This window comes from Cygnus olor, chromosome 5 (assembly GCF_009769625.2).
Source record: "Cygnus olor isolate bCygOlo1 chromosome 5, bCygOlo1.pri.v2, whole genome shotgun sequence".
Taxonomy (NCBI): Eukaryota; Metazoa; Chordata; class Aves; order Anseriformes; family Anatidae; genus Cygnus; species Cygnus olor.
In genome coordinates, this window is record NC_049173.1 from 38,916,118 (window position 1) to 38,932,564 (window position 16,447).

The 16,447-nt window shown below is 44.3% G+C and overlaps 1 protein-coding gene across 2 annotated transcripts in view; it reads left to right on the forward strand.

Annotated features, from left to right (window-relative positions):
* The first annotated feature begins 1,556 nt into the window (after nucleotides 1-1,556).
* GPR176 (G protein-coupled receptor 176) overlaps nucleotides 1,557-16,447 on the forward strand; it is a 38,306-nt gene continuing 23,415 nt past the window's right edge. Inside the window, exon 1 of one of the 2 annotated variants that reach the window (XM_040559126.1) lies at nucleotides 1,557-2,365. In XM_040559126.1, coding sequence (XP_040415060.1) covers nucleotides 2,251-2,365 — 115 coding nt within the window. In that variant the 5' untranslated portion in view covers nucleotides 1,557-2,250. Of the gene's footprint in view, nucleotides 2,366-7,147; nucleotides 7,228-16,447 lie in introns of those variants that run through there. The other variant, XM_040559129.1, reaches the window with a different exon arrangement.

A 16,447-nucleotide genomic window follows, 5' to 3' on the forward strand; every position in this document is an offset into this window, starting at 1 on the left:
GAACAGAAGGATGATGAGAAGATGAGGTCACCTTTTAAGTTTTGTGATCCTGATGAAAATACCCCAAGTAAAGTTAAACATATACGTTTATGCATTAGGTGTGCGTTCACTGGCAAACAAAAACGTTATAGTAGTCCATAACTTGCTACCCTGAGGCCATATATCATACTTCTTGCTTTACTGACCTTTGCGTATGGGCTTTTTGTTTTAAGTAGACTACCTAAGGAGGGACCTACTCTACTGAATAGTTTCTATAGCTCTGTTAGTCCTTCTGAACAGAACTTGCTACGTGCGTACTTTTGTTTATTTTTCCATTTTGTTTAAACTAAGTTCACACAGTCCCAGCTGGTATTATAACTTATTTACTAATTGCTAGTTTTATGACTGCATCATGTTATTAGTGTCTAACAGCAGAGGTCTCCTTTTATGGCCAAACGTGACCTGGGGCACTGGAATTGCTCACTAGAGTTTCTCGCACCTGTGTAAAAATAACTGCTCTATTGGAAGCACTGGTGCAGCAGGGTGTGCTCATCTGTCAGTTTGTGTAAGTACTTTCTATGCATTAAAGACTAGAAATGAAAGTTTCTAGGCCGTGGATTCATCTTCTCTTCCACACAAAGATATAGCAGGTTTGGCCAATGTGAAGATGTGATGCAGTGAGTAATTAAGAAACTTCAGTATAATTGCCTTTAACAGAAAGTAGGGCTTTAGACTTGCCAAGTACTCTGTGCAGTTGGGTCATGTAACATTGCGTACTGTTGCAATGGCCCAACTGTGCTAGTTGTTCCTGGCTTGGCAAAATTTTAACCAGTTGGGATAAAATGTTCTAGACCAGATGTCTGCCTCAGGCTGTTCTATTTTTTTTCCTCATAATTTCTTCTACAGAGATTCATTGTTTCCAAGAAGAAAGCAAGAGAAAAATGTAATAAAAACACTGTGAGAAGTTCTTTTAAAAAGTCTGGTACCCCAGCAGGAGTGTGAAATTTGATGGGTAAGAGAGGAAAAGATGAGCTTTTTCAGTGCTGTGCCTTTGCTAGCCAGCCTTGTGAAAACCTGTGTAAAGTCAATCAAATTATAGTTTGAGGGGAGAAAAAAATATTTACAGGGTCCATAAACATTTACTGGAGTACAGCAAACATCCCTGGAGCCCACCTGCCCTGAACACTTTTTGAAATCTTCACAAATTTGGCTGCTGTGGGACATGCACATTGAGGTCCCTGAGCACGTGGTGAGGGAGGTGCGTGGCCCAGATGTTGGCCCAGGTGAAATCCAGCAGGGGCACACAGGACAAAACACAGGCTTGATTTTTAACTAGCTGCCCTCTGAAAGCCTTTAAGTTAAAGGCACACGTGCTTTAAGCTGGGCACCTGCCACATGGAGGCACACTTGGCGCATTTAAACACTCAAATTTCTATGCCTATATAGGATCTCTCCTGGCAGATTCAGTATTATACGTATTTCAACAAGCCTGCAAGATTTCAGCAGATAACATACGTGGAAACTCAGTTTCGGGACCTGCTTTAAAACACCCTCCCGAGAAGCCGCTGCGCCCACAGGGAGCTCCTGTCACGGGGCGGTGCCGGGAGCAGCCCGGCACGCCCGCGACACACCCCGACAAAATGGCGGCCCTCGCTGCCGCGCTAGCCACGTGATGGCGGAGGCGGGAGCTCGGCCCTCCGGTGTGCCCGGGGGCTGGCAGCGGGGCTGTGCGGCTCTCCGCGCCGCCCGGGCTGGGCTGGGCTGGGCTGTCACGCAGGGACGTAGAGGAGCATGTCGGCTTCCTGAGGCTCAAATGCCTCCTGTCCCGGGACTCACCGACAAGCTGCTTTTCGCTGAGGGGCAGCTGGGGTGCGGCGGGAGCCCGCCGTCGGGAGAGCGGGCAGTATGAGCGCCGGCAGCGCTAGCGGGCTGCCCGCGGGGGGACGGGCGCTCTGCCTCGCTCCACACGGAGCTACCGAGGAGGCAGCGGGGCAGCGGAGCGGGCGCTCCGCCGGCTCGCCCGGAGCGCGCTGAGGGAGCGAGAAGCATGGGACTGCTAACGGCAGGGGACAGCCCGCTGTATCTCCTCCTCTCCTCGCCCGGCGGCAATGGCTCGCGGGGTGGCGGCATGACGAGCCGAGCCCGCTTCCCGGGACGCAGCAACACGGCGAGCGGACCAGCCGGGGCTCCCTCCGCCGCCGCGCCGCCTCGCCCGAGCGCCCCGCTGGCTCACTGACGGGCAGCGCCTCGGCCGGGGGGCCGGCGGGCGGCATGGTGTGGAGCGGCAACGGCAGCGCGGCGAACAGCGGCGGGCACGGCGAGGAGCAGGGCTACCGACACTTCGCCACCGCCGCCCAGGTCGTCATCTTCGTGGGCGCTCTGCTGGGTGAGTACGAGCCGTGGGGTAAGGCAGGTTGGTGCTGCTTGGCAGGCAGCGAGCTGGGTTTCAGTAAGACACTACGGCTGGGTCACTGGAAGCTGGTACTGGAAATGGTGAGGCTTCTCACACGAGGCTTGACAGAGAACGTCTACAGTTCGTGCAGGTGATTTCAGGAGGACTTTGCTGATGATTCTTATTATCAAGGATTTGTTTTTGTCTGATTTTGAGTAATGCTAAAGTCAATTTATGCGTTTGTTCCAATTCATTCTAATATTGATTTCTTCTTGGCCGTATCTCATAGCACGTTGCTAATTTCTAAAATATATGGTGATCATTGTCTTGGAACACCATTGAGCTCCGGGCTTGGTCAGTGATGGACTTACCTTTTATTACTGTCAATCATTGAGTCATTTCGCCTAGGTTATTCCTCTGTCCAGGGGGGATAAGTGTGGTTATTCTGTGTTTCGTGTCTTTTGTTTTTTTTTTAGCATAGGTAGTATGTGAAAACAGTCCTCTGGTGTGTTGCATGGTGTCTGGTATAAAATGATAGCCAGCAAATAGTGAGATTAATGAGCCTGCTCCCAATACATATGGTCAACAGCGTCCTAAAAGCTACAAGATTAAGTGAAAAAAGTCAGAACTTGAGTTCTTGTTCTCTGTCTTGTGGGTTTTCAACCTTAAGAACTGATCCAAAGCCCTTTGGATCATATGTCCAGGCTTACTTTCATGACAATAGCTCTCTACAGACACACTCATATAATTAGGCCTTCAGCAGCTTAGAGTTTTTATAACAAAATGAAGAAAACAACACAAACCCAATCCAAACAAAGCCTTAAATTTAACAAGACTTACAGTAAGTCATGGTTTGGCACTCCTGCAGTTTGCTTTCAAGAGGTGGGCTGTCTTGATTAGGACCTGCCGTATGGGGCTTATCTGCTGATCATTTGGCGGGGAGGCTGATGAAGCTTCCAGGTAGCTTCTCCAGGCCTATTGTTGAGCAAAACCAGAGAGGAAATCATGATAAATTTGTTTTTAACTCTGAAAACGCAGTAGTCCAATAACAAATGTTGGGCCTCATGAACTTGCAGTGATAGAAACCAATTTTAACTATTTTTTTTGAAACTGACTTCTTTTTCTGACTCTGCTGTGCTGAAACACTACTTTTAATAACACAACATTATTGTAACAGCTGAAAACCTTAGTCTTTAAAAATGTTTTTCTGTAGCATCTGTATGAATGTACTGTTGTTCCATATTTACTGAATGGAAAGAAAGCCACAAGGAAGTTGCAGCCCTGATCTCCAGAAAGACTGACTTCGGTGTGTGCGTACTCAACTGTCATATTTGCCAGAAGTTTTGCGAGATTGTGGTTGTCAGTTGTGAGAGAGTTGTACACCATTTTTCTTTCCCGTTTGAGACTTGTGGGGAGACTTGTAACAAAAGGAGAAATTCCTGCATTAGCTTTCCTTGTGTTTTGAAAGGACAGTGCTATAGTGAGTGTTTCATGGTATCTGTTAAGGACAAAGAGTCAAACTGTTCCTTTTACAATATATTGAAAACACATCCTTGAGTGTTTATTCTAGGTAGTAATGACAATAGTACTGGTTTCTAGAATTCTGTGCATCTTTGAAGGTAATTGCATAATTGTCACAAACTTGCCAAAGTTTGAAACTGTATATGACCTCTATATGTAAGAGGATCTAACCAGTAGAACCAACCAAAATTATCGAAAGAGGCTAATAGTCTGCTATAGCAGGTTTTTTTCCGACTTTTTCTCCTAATTTTTAGTAATAAAAACTTTCTATAAACTTAGGATTTCTTAAAGAAACAGATTATTCCATGTTTGGAATGGACGAAACATAATTATTGGTGTAAAAATCACCAGTTTAGAGCAGTTAGAGATGAGTTGGTCATGGATTATTGATTTAATTAAGATGTAAGTACAATGTTCTTAACAGCTGTTCTCGAGACTTTGAGTTTGTTTGCACAAGCTTGCTGCTGTTCCTCTTCTTCTGTGTGTGTGGAAGTTCTTGATGAGCAAACTACCAATGATTTTAGTATTCAATGCCCGAGAAATAAAATGGGTGAAATCTGCATCTTTGAACCCAGCTGGTACTACCTATGATGCGCTCATTTGGCTGCAACCTACTGCGAGGTTTCAGTACAAGATGAGAGGTTTGGTGGATGGAGGAATTCGGTCAATTTATAGTTCCTGATTGGTGTCTCAGTTTACTTCTATGCAGGAAAGATTTGCCATATTTTCAAGGCTTACAAGCCATTTCTGTCTGTGATGCTTGGCTGGACACATGAACTGGTGAATTCTTCTGGGGAACTTTTGTACATATCGGTGAACTCACCAAATGTACAAGGTGAGGTATAAAGTGTGTAAAGGACTAGAAGGCCTTGTAAATGTTATCTTCCTGTGCAGCTGGTAATGATGGTGTTCATAGTAATAGCATTTCCTAGCCTTTGAGCTATGAACTTTGAGCGGGGCTGGAATAAAACAGTTAAAACACTTGCCACTTGCATTTCTCATTCCGCTGTTTGAACTGTACTTGGATCAGGGAGTGCAGGGCATCTTGTTGTGGTGGCTTTACCTTGCTAGGCGTCTGAACTCGACCACAACTGCTCTCTCACTGACCTAGTACACTTGTAGAAAAGTATACAGGTGTGGGCACCTGCTGAGCATCACCAGGAGAACTAGGAAAAGACCCATGCTCTCATTACTACTTTACTTTTCTGATCTGTGTGTACTTCTTCCTCCCTGAGACGAAGAGATGGTGTGCCTTAGGAATTTGTGAATGACGAATACATACATAGAGATGTGTTTCTGGTGTGCAGGTACGGTAGGATTAAAGCTGTTCATTCTAGGAGAAGTTGTAGGAGAATATAGAAATGTAGGAGAATGTAGAAAATAATTAGGCTGCTTCTGTTCAACTCTCTAATATGACTGACTGTATTTTGGATAGCTAAGTTCCCCCAATTGGCTTAGCAAAGGGAAGGCTAATGGGATGAATTTCTATGTGTATGTGTAATGCAGCAACTTTCATTATGTCAAATACGAAGTACTGGTGGCAGGCAGCAATGGAAAGAACTTGCTGGTTTTGCTCTGGAATGACACAGTTGGGAGCAGCGTGATGTGAGAAGCAACACATATGGTCAGTACTGATTCCCTTCAGTTGGCTTAATCCTATGCCGTAAACACATCAAGAGACACAACCTTTGTGTGTCCTAACTTGTTTTGAAAGGATGTAGAAGAAATTAATGGCAGAACAAGAATGGTAGAGATTTGCTTGGAGATGGATCTGTGCAGGATTTGCGGAAGTGGGGCAAGCAATCCACTCTGTGGTTCCCTGCGTATTCTGCCTGACTCAGGTTAGATTGTTTCTTACTGCCTGGTAAGAACTGTGGGAGGCTTTGTTTTGCCTAAACTGCATTTCAGGGCAGTTCCCTCTTCTCGTATGACCAAATAGATATAGCCAAGATAACAGTCAAGTTTACACGTGGACTTGCATTCATGGCTATACTGGTGAGGGTCCCTAGCTGACAAATTGAGCTGGCTGCTATTGTTGGTGGTGTTCTTGTGAAGTTGATAGAAAGAAGGGTAAAATGAAACTTAGGTTTTGAACTACCACCTTGTCAAATTACTAGAGTTTTGAGGGTGGAGACCATGTTCTTGGTCCTCTCATGAGTAATTTGCACATTTCACGTAAGAAATGAAGTGTGCAGTGTAAAAGTAAGAGCACCCATTTTCAAGTCTTTCAAGCTGCTGTTCAGGCAAAAATTAAAGTTCCTGACTCTCAAAATTTTTCAAGTTGCCTTCAATAAAAAGGACTAGTAGTTTCTATGCTGTGGAGGCTTTTTTTTTTTCGCACATTACCCTGTTTGTCTTGCTGGATTCTTCTAGCACCTTTCTGCTGGTTGTCCGCTTCATGATGTTGTTCTGCTGCCTATTACACTAATGTGAAGAGTGCTGTCAGTGATACAAATCGATAACAAAAGCATGTTTTTTCATTAAGTCTCTAAACTTGCTACTCTTTGAGCAGGAATAAAGTTCTGATTGGAATCTTTTTCTTTAAATCAAAAAAAAAGAAACATGGTGAGTTTCCAAATCATGCCCTACAAGATCAGCGAAAGAGGACTGACAAAGTAGCATTCTAGTGGTAGAGAGGGAAAACTTTAGTCTTGGTATGTCCATGGGATGTTGGTTCCTCTTGCTAGAAATAGTTGGTCTTCAGCTCTCATATAACTTGTTGGAATTGTAATGTCTGTGTCCCGGAGCAAGGCAGGGTGCTGATGATGGGAAATATCAGATAGGAAAAATGCAGATAGGAAAACACATCTGTTGCTGTGCTGACTCGTCTGTTCCTTGGCCTTGTATGGATGAGGCTTGTTCTCTCACGTCACACTAAGAAACGGGTTAAGTTCAGGAGCTTTCAAGGGGAGAATGTTTCTTGTTGCCTACTGCTGCGGAGAAGACGAGGATTTGTCTGGCTGAGGTGAACAGCTCAGGAGAGTGAGACTGCTCGCTTCTGCCATCGAGACTGCATCTGGCTGTGCATGTAGGCCTGGTGGTGGAGAGCGCTGCTGGGCTATCAGCAGATAAGGGATGGATAAGAGGGCTGAAAGGTGAAGAAATCTTCAACATTTGAGAAGCATGCTGGGCAGCAGTTCTGTTAAATTGCCCTAGTAAAGCATTTCTTGGTTGGTGTTTATTTTCCCCCTTCTGAGACCTGTGTAACCTGGCTACATTCTAGATTTTCTTGTTTGTTCTCTTGCCTTGACGACTATGTAGTGGGATGGGGGCATATCTCAGGCTGTTTGGACTTCTAATATACACAGAGTGCCGGGAGGTTTAACTACAGTGTGGTAAGATTGCAGCTAGCCCTGAAATACGTTTCAGTAATGCAGAGCAGACAGCCTGCAAAGGGGAGTCACAGATGGTGTTGGTGGCACTCATGGACCACATGCATTTGGAAGAAATAGAGGCTTCAGATCTCTCAGGCTGAAGTCAAAGCTGTGGAGCAAAATGTATAGATTGCTTCCCATTAAACTTAAGAACTTAAATTTTTATCTTGATTTTTTTAAATATATTTTTCCTGCGGCCACTCCCCTTCAGCATGAAAAGAAAGCAACAAAAAGATCTAGTATATTCTTAGCTGTTATTCAAGAATGAATGAACAATTTATGAAAATAGAGTATTTGAACAAGGTGACTGTGGGGAAAAACTAGCCATTATATTTAGGAGAATGTGGAGTTACAGCATTTACCCCTGTGGCTGTCACTCCTTTGAAAAAAGGATGCATGTGGACAGTGACTTCTAAGTAGTTGACAACTGCTGAATGGCAAATCAAAGATACCTAAAGATACCTTTTATCCCTCCCTCTCCCTCCTTCCCCTCCTTGTTTTAAAGGTTCAAGATGACATAGGGCTTCTTTTCAAAGCAGGTAAACTTTTAATAGCTTCCTTTAATACAAGAGGATTCTTCAGATCAGATTCGCAGTGAATATAGGAACAGAGCAATGTTGCTCTCTAAAGCACGTTTATCTCTTGCCATTAGAGGCAGGCAGCCTGCAGGGACTGCCTATTACTCCAGCACAGCAGCCAGACCTTTCAAAGAGGGAGAGGGAGCATTGCTTCATTGCTCCAGCTGGGAGAGGTCGCTGGAGGTGGCTGTGACTGCTGCAGTTGAGTGCTGGCAGTGGGATTTTCCTACAGTTCACTTATTTACATACAGATCTACGTATCTTATAACTGCAGTTAAATGGCTGAGCTAACGACTTGTGCTTTTACTGAGCGAGCCATGCGTGTAGCTGAATGCTCCTACTGTTGTGCTTAGGTGAGATTATATCTCATTGTCATGGTTTGTAGTTTTTATTCTTTTCATATTCCCCACATCTGAGAGTCTTTGTATGATCCTGAGATTGAGTCTGTTCACAATTTTCATGTTAGTTTTGTAGATAAAACTGCATGAATTTCTTCTCTTAAAAAATTATCCGCCCATTTTCCTGAGGATTTCCCAGGAGCTGTTTGGCTCCAGGCTCTTCCTGCCCTTGAAACTGATTTTCATTTCCCTGCCTTGACATCTGTGCAAAGCAAAATTAAAATTTTATGGCACCTGATTTGTGAAGATGTGTTTCCTTTTGGGGATACAATCCTAAATAGACTGGCAGTCTAGGTAATGCATTTAAAGCAAATGTGTAGTAGCATAAGGAATAAACAGTTGTCTGGAATAGCTGTGAGGTTTGTCACAAGCATTTTCTATAAAGAACAAAACTGGGAGTCTTGCAGTAAAGAATATTGCAGGTACACAAATAAGGGCTAGACGGCATGAATCTTTAAAGAAAGAGGCATGTCTGCAATAGCTCCAGCAAAAATTTGTATTCCTGCCTTCAAAATGGGTATAATAATTAAAAAAAAAAAAAAAGGTGTGAAAGGTTCAGGCATGGGGAAGATGTTTTGTTTCTACTGGGGTTGCTCTTGGGAAAGCTGGTATTGTTTCTGGATGAAATTTCCAAACGAGGTAGTTTGCATAGATTGACTTGGTTGATCAGATGAAATAGTTAAAGTTTGCCAAAGTAAAAAGGGTCTGAAAAGCAAATCTAATAAGCAGCATCAGGCAATGATATGAGTGGTAATACTTGCATGTGATAGTAATTACTTTGTCATAACATTGCAGTAATATATTATTACTTAAATAATTTTCTTCTGCATTTTCCTGAGTGGTTCCAAGCCCCAGATTCAATGGACCCTGCAGCAGTAAGTCCAGTTCAGGCTGCACCCTTGGTAAAGTCTGTGTGGAACAGGTTCTGTGCTTCTGCTTTTTGCGTGTTGTCAGGTGAGCTGCTAAGCAATTTTCTATGGAAGAAAAAACAGATTTGGGACACAGGTGAAGAAGAGGGATTGTGTGAGCCGCTGCAGCCCCGGTTGCTATGGAGAGCTTTCTTGTGCGCTTCAGTGGGGATGCTGCCTCTGGCTCCGGCTGAGGGACTGCTCGGATAGCTCTGCCATGCTTTGAAAAAACTTTGGGGGAAAAAAGACAACTATTTGCACCAAAATCTGTGGGATGTAGTGATTTAAACCTGTAATGCAAGTGCGTGATACTCTGGTGATGCTATATGCTGGAGTGTTCCTCAAATGTCTGCTGGGGGGTTAGGCTGTGTCTTCAGACATCGCTTGTATTCAGGATGTTAAACTGTTCCCTAGTCAGGGAGAAAATGACTGAGATCAGTCGTTTTACTGTCTGTAGTCCCCATGTGAACACTTCAGTGACAGCTATGAACCAGAGCTGTTTGACTAAGCAACTGGATGTCATGTTTTGCTTTTCACTGTGAGTTGCATTTGCTCAAATGTCAGGCAGTGTGTGTATCACTGCTGTGCCACCTGACAGTTCTGAACTTCAGTGGAAGTTGAGGAAAACCAAGGCTTTGTATTGGATATTATGGGCAGTAATTTACTACTTCAGGCATTAACCTGTGCATGACTTCTTGACTTTTGAAAGACATTAAAATATACAAATACAACATTTTATTTTAGCTTGTGTCCTTCTTGTATTAGCAGGTAGAAAAAGGCTGCTTTTCAATAAGCAGCATAATGAATTTTAAGAAACTGTACTCTATATTTTCTTTTCCAGGATTGCAGAGGTAGCCCTTGCTGTCTATTGTAATGTTCTATATTTCACATTCTAGAGTCAAATGAAACTATCAGTGTTGTTATAATTTTGCATTGCTAGAATGGGTTGTTGTTTTTTTCCAAGACAGCTTGTCTTTTCCAGTTTTGCTATCCCCAGGTAGTGAGTGGATTTAGATTCTTTCAAAGCAAGTCAGTTATTCCATTATTAAATCTGGTTGGATCAATGAGTGGACCCAAGCAGCTAGCTTGCAAGTCCCTAGTAGTCATTTGTATCATCTATTTGGCAAAAGAAGGGACACGCACGTTTTCTGGTATTGTTCTATCTTTAAGCTGGAGGTATGTGACCAGCTGGCACTTAGGAAGAGTTATAAATGGCGTTAGTTGTGTTACTGATCTCATCCAATAGGCCTGGAGTTGAGCAGGCACTGTGAGCACTTGAATGAGGTTAAAACAATTCTTTTTTTTTCCAAGATTCTTTTGTCATTTTTTTGTTTTGCGGGATGTTGGAGGAAAAGTGAGTTTGCTATTTATTGGGAGCGTTCTTCAAGGTCTAGGAAATTGTATAGTTTTCTATCACTCTGAAAAATTGCTGTTAAGTGTTTAGGTGCTGCTGAATCCCAGAGGCTGATGGAGGTGAGTGAGGCTGCTGCTGCTCCATGTCCTTGTGTCCATAGCAAGGCTGAGTACTTATTCCCAAGAGACACGTGTTTGTGTGTGTGTACATACGTACACAGAAAATGCAGCCTTCTTGCAAACAAAAGAGCACCAACAGCTTCGTCCTCTTCCCTTCTCTGGGTGGTCAGGATGAAAGCCTGCTACTGGAAATATATTGATCCCTTCAGCAGCTTGTGTTAGGCAACCAGTCCACCCAGTAGCTGGGCCACAATCTTCTGGTATCCCATTTCCAGCACAGATGTGTGCACATGTAGGCTGGTCTCTCCAGTAGCTGGCCCAACACGATGACCTTCAGATCCTAAGGTCTCTCCAGTAGCTGGGTTGGACCTCCTAGTCCGATAGTAGCTAGTTCACAGACCCCTCAAGAGGCAATCTGAAGTATCTGGCCCAGGCTTACAGCCACGCTAGTACTTGTCTTCCAAGCATCTTAACCTGCTCTCTCACACTGATTGTATGTGTACCAGTGGGAATATCAATGTGAAGAGTCTTATAGATAAAAGTGAATTTTATATACATCTTTTATATATTTAAGAAAAAATTCTCAAATGATCAGAATAATGTTTTGTTTTCCTGTACTTTTTCTGTCATCATCCCTCCCATCACAGAACTTGTAAATGACTGCATTTTGGGGCATGCAGTGTAGATTGTGACTGAGGTAACAGCTGAATTGAGCATCCAGAGACTTGGGACTTCTCTGTGTTAGGTTTCCTGTACTTGCTCTTTCAGTATCTGACGAGGAGGTAGTTTTCAAAATGCTGTGAGAGCGGGCTAGATACTGCTAGGAGGTTTGAAAATGACAGTAATATCAGAGAAACAACTATTGTATTGTACCTCTTTCCATCTCACAGCTGATTAAATACTATTCCTGTAGCAAGTACAGCCTCTTGCTTTCCTAATAGTGCTGTTACATTTTCATTATCTTTAAATTTGGTTTAGTTGCTGAAAGCAGGGACAAGGAACAGTGCCCTGCAGCCAGCCAGCTTCTGTAGAAACACTGCAATAAGGAGAATAACTTGTACCAGAGGACTGGCTGGAGAAGAAATCATATAACCTCTCATAACGAGGCATTAGGTCAGCCAGACAATGCAAATGGCAATTACGGTAGTAACAAGAAGAAGGGAAGGGAAGCTGAAGTAGCGGTAGCAGGGGATGCTTTAATTTTCTTACTCCCTGCTCATGGTCCTTTGCTGTCGGTGGGGATTGCTGGGAGACTGTTGTGGACTGCTGCTGTTTGAAATGCTTTATTACTTGTAATTTCCATCACTGCAATTTACATTCTCCACCATGAATAGTCTGACATGCTTCCTGGCAAATAGAGTCCTTCTGTTCACCCAATTCTCTTGGGTGTGTGTAATTTTTTGTAATTTATAAATGTAATTTAGTCTGCTTTTTCTCCTGCCTTTGACTTATGTTTGTCAAAGCAATTTCATGCATGCACTCAACAATTACTTCCAGAAGACTGATAAAATATGAAGCAGTCTTGCTTTTCCTGTTGCCTCTTGTATCTTTCTCTGTGCATCTTTTGCCACTTGGCTCATGTTCAGACGCCAGCAGGCTTTATTTTTGTTGTGTCTGTACTGCTTATGACATAACTGGATCACTTCTGTGATACTATAGAACAACAAAGTCAGTCTTACAAAGGTCTAAAATTTTCTACTGCTATTGCATGAATGAATTGGAAAAAGTAAAAAACATTGAGGTAGAGGTTTTTTGTTGTTGTTGGAATTTACTATCTGTGTATCTAAGAAGTATCTATAACAAGAGTGTGGTCTGGCTTGCCTTTTCTATTTTTTCTATTGGGTGTTCTTTTAACCTTTTCAGGGGAACATTAGCTACAGCCCCCTTGGCAGTGTCAGTCTGAATCAGGTGTTTCTCTGTGCCTTTTGGCTTTCCCCAGCTTTTGAATACTGTCCTGCGATTTTCATAGAATCATAGAAAAATTAAGGTTGGAAAGGACCTTCAAGATCATCTGGTCCAACCATTCCCCTACCACCAATGTCACACCCTAAACCATGTCCCTAAGCGCCACATCCAACCTTTCCTTGAACATCCCCAGGGACGGTGACTCCACCGCTTCCCTGGGCAACCTGTCCCAATGCCTGACTGCTCTTTCTAAGAAGGAATGTCCTAATTGTTTTAACTGTTCAAGAGTAGTACTCTTTGTCCAACTCTGTTTTAATTGTTGAAGAATAGGGGCATGACATTTCCATTTTTCTACTCACCACAGACATGTCCTGGCAGTCAGGCATTTTCAGCTATGATGGAGAGAGTCTTGGCAACTCCATCAGCCAGTTCCCTAAGGACCCTGGGATTCATGTCATCAGGTCCCACAGACTTGTACCTGTTTAGATTCATCAGGTGGTCTTGAGTGTGCTCTTCACTTACAGTGGGTGGGACTTTGATCCCCCAGCCTCCATCTATGGGTTCAGGGAAATGAAAGACTAGGGAAGCCCATCTACCAGTGCAGACGGAGGCAAAGAAGTTGCTGAGTACCTCAGCCTTCTCTGTCTGTCGTTACCAATTACTCAGATATAGAAACTCACTCTTAATATGGGAAATTAACCACCTATAATCACTTACACGCTACTATTTTCACCCCTCAGTCTATTTTAACAAATGTTAAAGGTGCATGGTGGCCCCTGGGGACTCCTCTTGTCACCCCAACGCAGCAGCCCGAAGGAAGCTGGGTCTTCTCTTGTGCTCTTCCTCGAGGCTCTGTGCAGAAGGGCTGTCACCTCCTGCACAAGGGCTGGCGGATGGGAAAGAAGCACTCACACAACCCCTGAGAATCGGCAAGAGTTCTTTATTGCCGGGTGTTTGGTGGCTCCAAGCTAATGCTTGGGATGGAGCCTGAGCGATGACGAGTAGGGAGCTCGCCGGGCCCTGCTGCGAAGCTGCTGGTGTTCCCTGATAGCACAGAGCAAAGACCTGCTGGGGTAGTCACAGGTCTGATGTGGCCGAGGTGGATCCACTTCCACGGGTTCTTCTGCCTCTTCTTGTGGGCCCACCTCCATGGGCTCCGCGGTGTTAGGCAGGAGGACAAGCCAGTCCTTGCCTGGGACTGCCCACACGGGATGCCTCCCATCAGGTATGTTTTCCAGCCAGGGTGCCGAACCAGGGGGTCACCCAGTTCCACGTTTAGGCCCCATGCTGCTGTCCAGTTCATTTCTGGGCATGGATTCAATGCTGCCGTCTGTTTTACGGCCATGGCTGGGTCCCACGCTGTATTCTGGCCGACAGGCACGCCTCGGCTCCCCACGGCTCTCCGCCTCACGCTCCCGTCTTCGCTCCACACCACCACTGCACCACTGGTTAGGCCCAGGCCCCCTGCTGATGTATGTTTGAGGGGCCGGCCTGTTTCCCGCCTCGCTGCGGTGCCAATGATATCGCTGATAAGTGTCTTTGGGCCGGGCTCCAGGTGTCCCCCAGGCACTGGTGTCTTTTGTGCCGGAGGTGCTGTCCCTCTGCCCATGACACATCTTCCTCTTGTTCGCTGCCATCCTTCTCGTTGCTTCCTCAGACAGCTTTGCTGTCCTCACACCGAGGAGGGCTGCCGCTCGCCTTGCTCCTTCTCTAGCCTTCTTCCTGCTGTGTACGCTGGCTCTCAGAGGACCGAGGAGCTGAGCAAGTGGCAGGCCAGCTGCAGGGGGGCCTGTTTTATAGGGCCTGGGGCGGAGGCAGGGCAGCGGTGGCCACTGTGACCTCAGCAAGCCTCAGATGCCCAACATGAGTGGCCCAAAGGCAGCTGTGCTGGGAGCAGGCTGGAAGATGCCCTCACATGGACAAGGAGGAGGGTTGGGGGGGCTGAGGGCCCCTTTTCTGGGGTTGGCTCCCCCAGGCCATTTGGCTTGCCAGAGACAAAGGCTGCCACATGCAATCCTGCCTCAACCCATTTTTCTTCACATCTCCAAGGGTTAGAATCTCTTGTTAACAAAAGAAATTACATGTACTGGACTACTTTGTGTATTGTTAATAGCCCTTGTGAATTTTCCTCTGGATCTATTAATATTCTCAACTTCAACTATGCAAGCATCTGCAAATTTCATCACGAAGTTGTTTTCCTTTCCTTTGCGTTAGGAGGCTACTCAAATGCAGCTCTAATGCTGTTCTTTCCAGTACTGCAGTCACTTTTCAATTGCATTTTGTTCTGCTATCCATTACAATTTCACATTCTAGTTATTGCCCCAAATACATACATACCAGAGCAGCACAGTAAAAAAAAAAAAAAAAAAAAAGGCAGTAATGCCCAGCCTTCTAAACTTCAGTGCGATGCATAAGAAGTCGAATTAGATTGACTGACATTTCCACAAGCTAAACAACTTGGAGAGCTCCACTTTTTAACAAGGCCTCACCAATCTTTCTGGCAAGGTCCCCATCTAAAATAATGCATACTAAGTAAAAGCTAAAAAACGTATGCACTCTACTTTTAGTCAGCTTAAATACTATTTTCCGTACTTGTGCTCAATTAGTAGCAGTATGATAACAGTTTAAAAAATATCAAAAGTAAATAATTGATATTATGCAAAACATATCTAGACATCAACAATTCTGAGTATAGCACATGTTCAAGTATGTTACAATGATTTTAATTCCTTGGCCAAATATGTTAGGAAAAATATTTTAAGGATTAATTACTTAATGCAGGGTTTTAAAAACCAAGAAATTAGAAGCCTGCGAGTCTGTTTTGGTTGAGGTACAGCCTGTTGTCTTTTACAGGTTTGTCTTGTCCCAAAAGGTACCCCACATCTTCATGCATCTAAAATCCCCTCCTAAATGTCACCATCCCATTCATGCATGGAGACTGTAGATCGCTGCCTGCCTCTCTGGCTTAGCATGCAGAGCTGGCCATCTCTCCAGGAAGGCGGTGATGAAAGTCCTGGGCTTCAGGATACTGCTTGGTCACCTGAATGTAGTCTCTAGAGTGTCCCTCCAGCGCTTCCCTCTGTGGGTGGTACAGGGTTGCAACCTTTGACGCATCCCGTTCTTCCTTGGGAGGTTTTCACCTTCTCTCTGCCCCTGACAGGTAAGAACTCTGTTTCTCTTGGTTGTTTAGTTCAGCCATTCCCACCTGAAGAGAGCGAGGCACAGGATCTCCCGCCCCTCAGCAGGCAACTAACTGTACATGCTGCTAGCCCCAAACTTGCCAGCCTCTCCTGTTTCCCACTGTTCTTTCTCCTGCTTTTCACAGGCAAAACTGTGGTGCAGCATGCCGTTTCTGATTGCCCTTTGTTTATTTCCCTCCACAGAGAGATGAGCATTTACCCCGTTTTGTTTAGAGTGCTGAAGTACTCTGATGGTTGGATGTAGCATCCATCTTGGTTTTTTGCAGTTACACCCTGTCTCTGTTGTTTGCAGATTAAGTCTGGGACACTGCGTGTATATGTACAGTAACACTGTGTGACTGCTAATCATCAGGAAATTATGGTGGGATGTTGCCACTTATGCTTCTTTTGCATGTCCATATTCCTTTTGGAGCTCGTATTTTAAAGTTCCTATTTTGCTCACTTCACCCAAGCACTGTGTTAATAAAAAAAAAAAAGGAACATTGCAAGGAACACCATGTACAGGTCAGTAGAATTGCTATAATACTTGCAGAAAAAGCTGCAGAACCCAGCAATATGTTACAGAATGTTCTTTTATTGCACTTATAAAGATTTTTATCTATTATCCTTATTTTCATCCAGTGCAGTTCTCTAATGTTCATGCTAGATTTGGTGGAGTTCAGTATTCTGTGCCTGCAATTTAATTTGAGGAAAGAAATGAATTACACTCAGAAATTTTT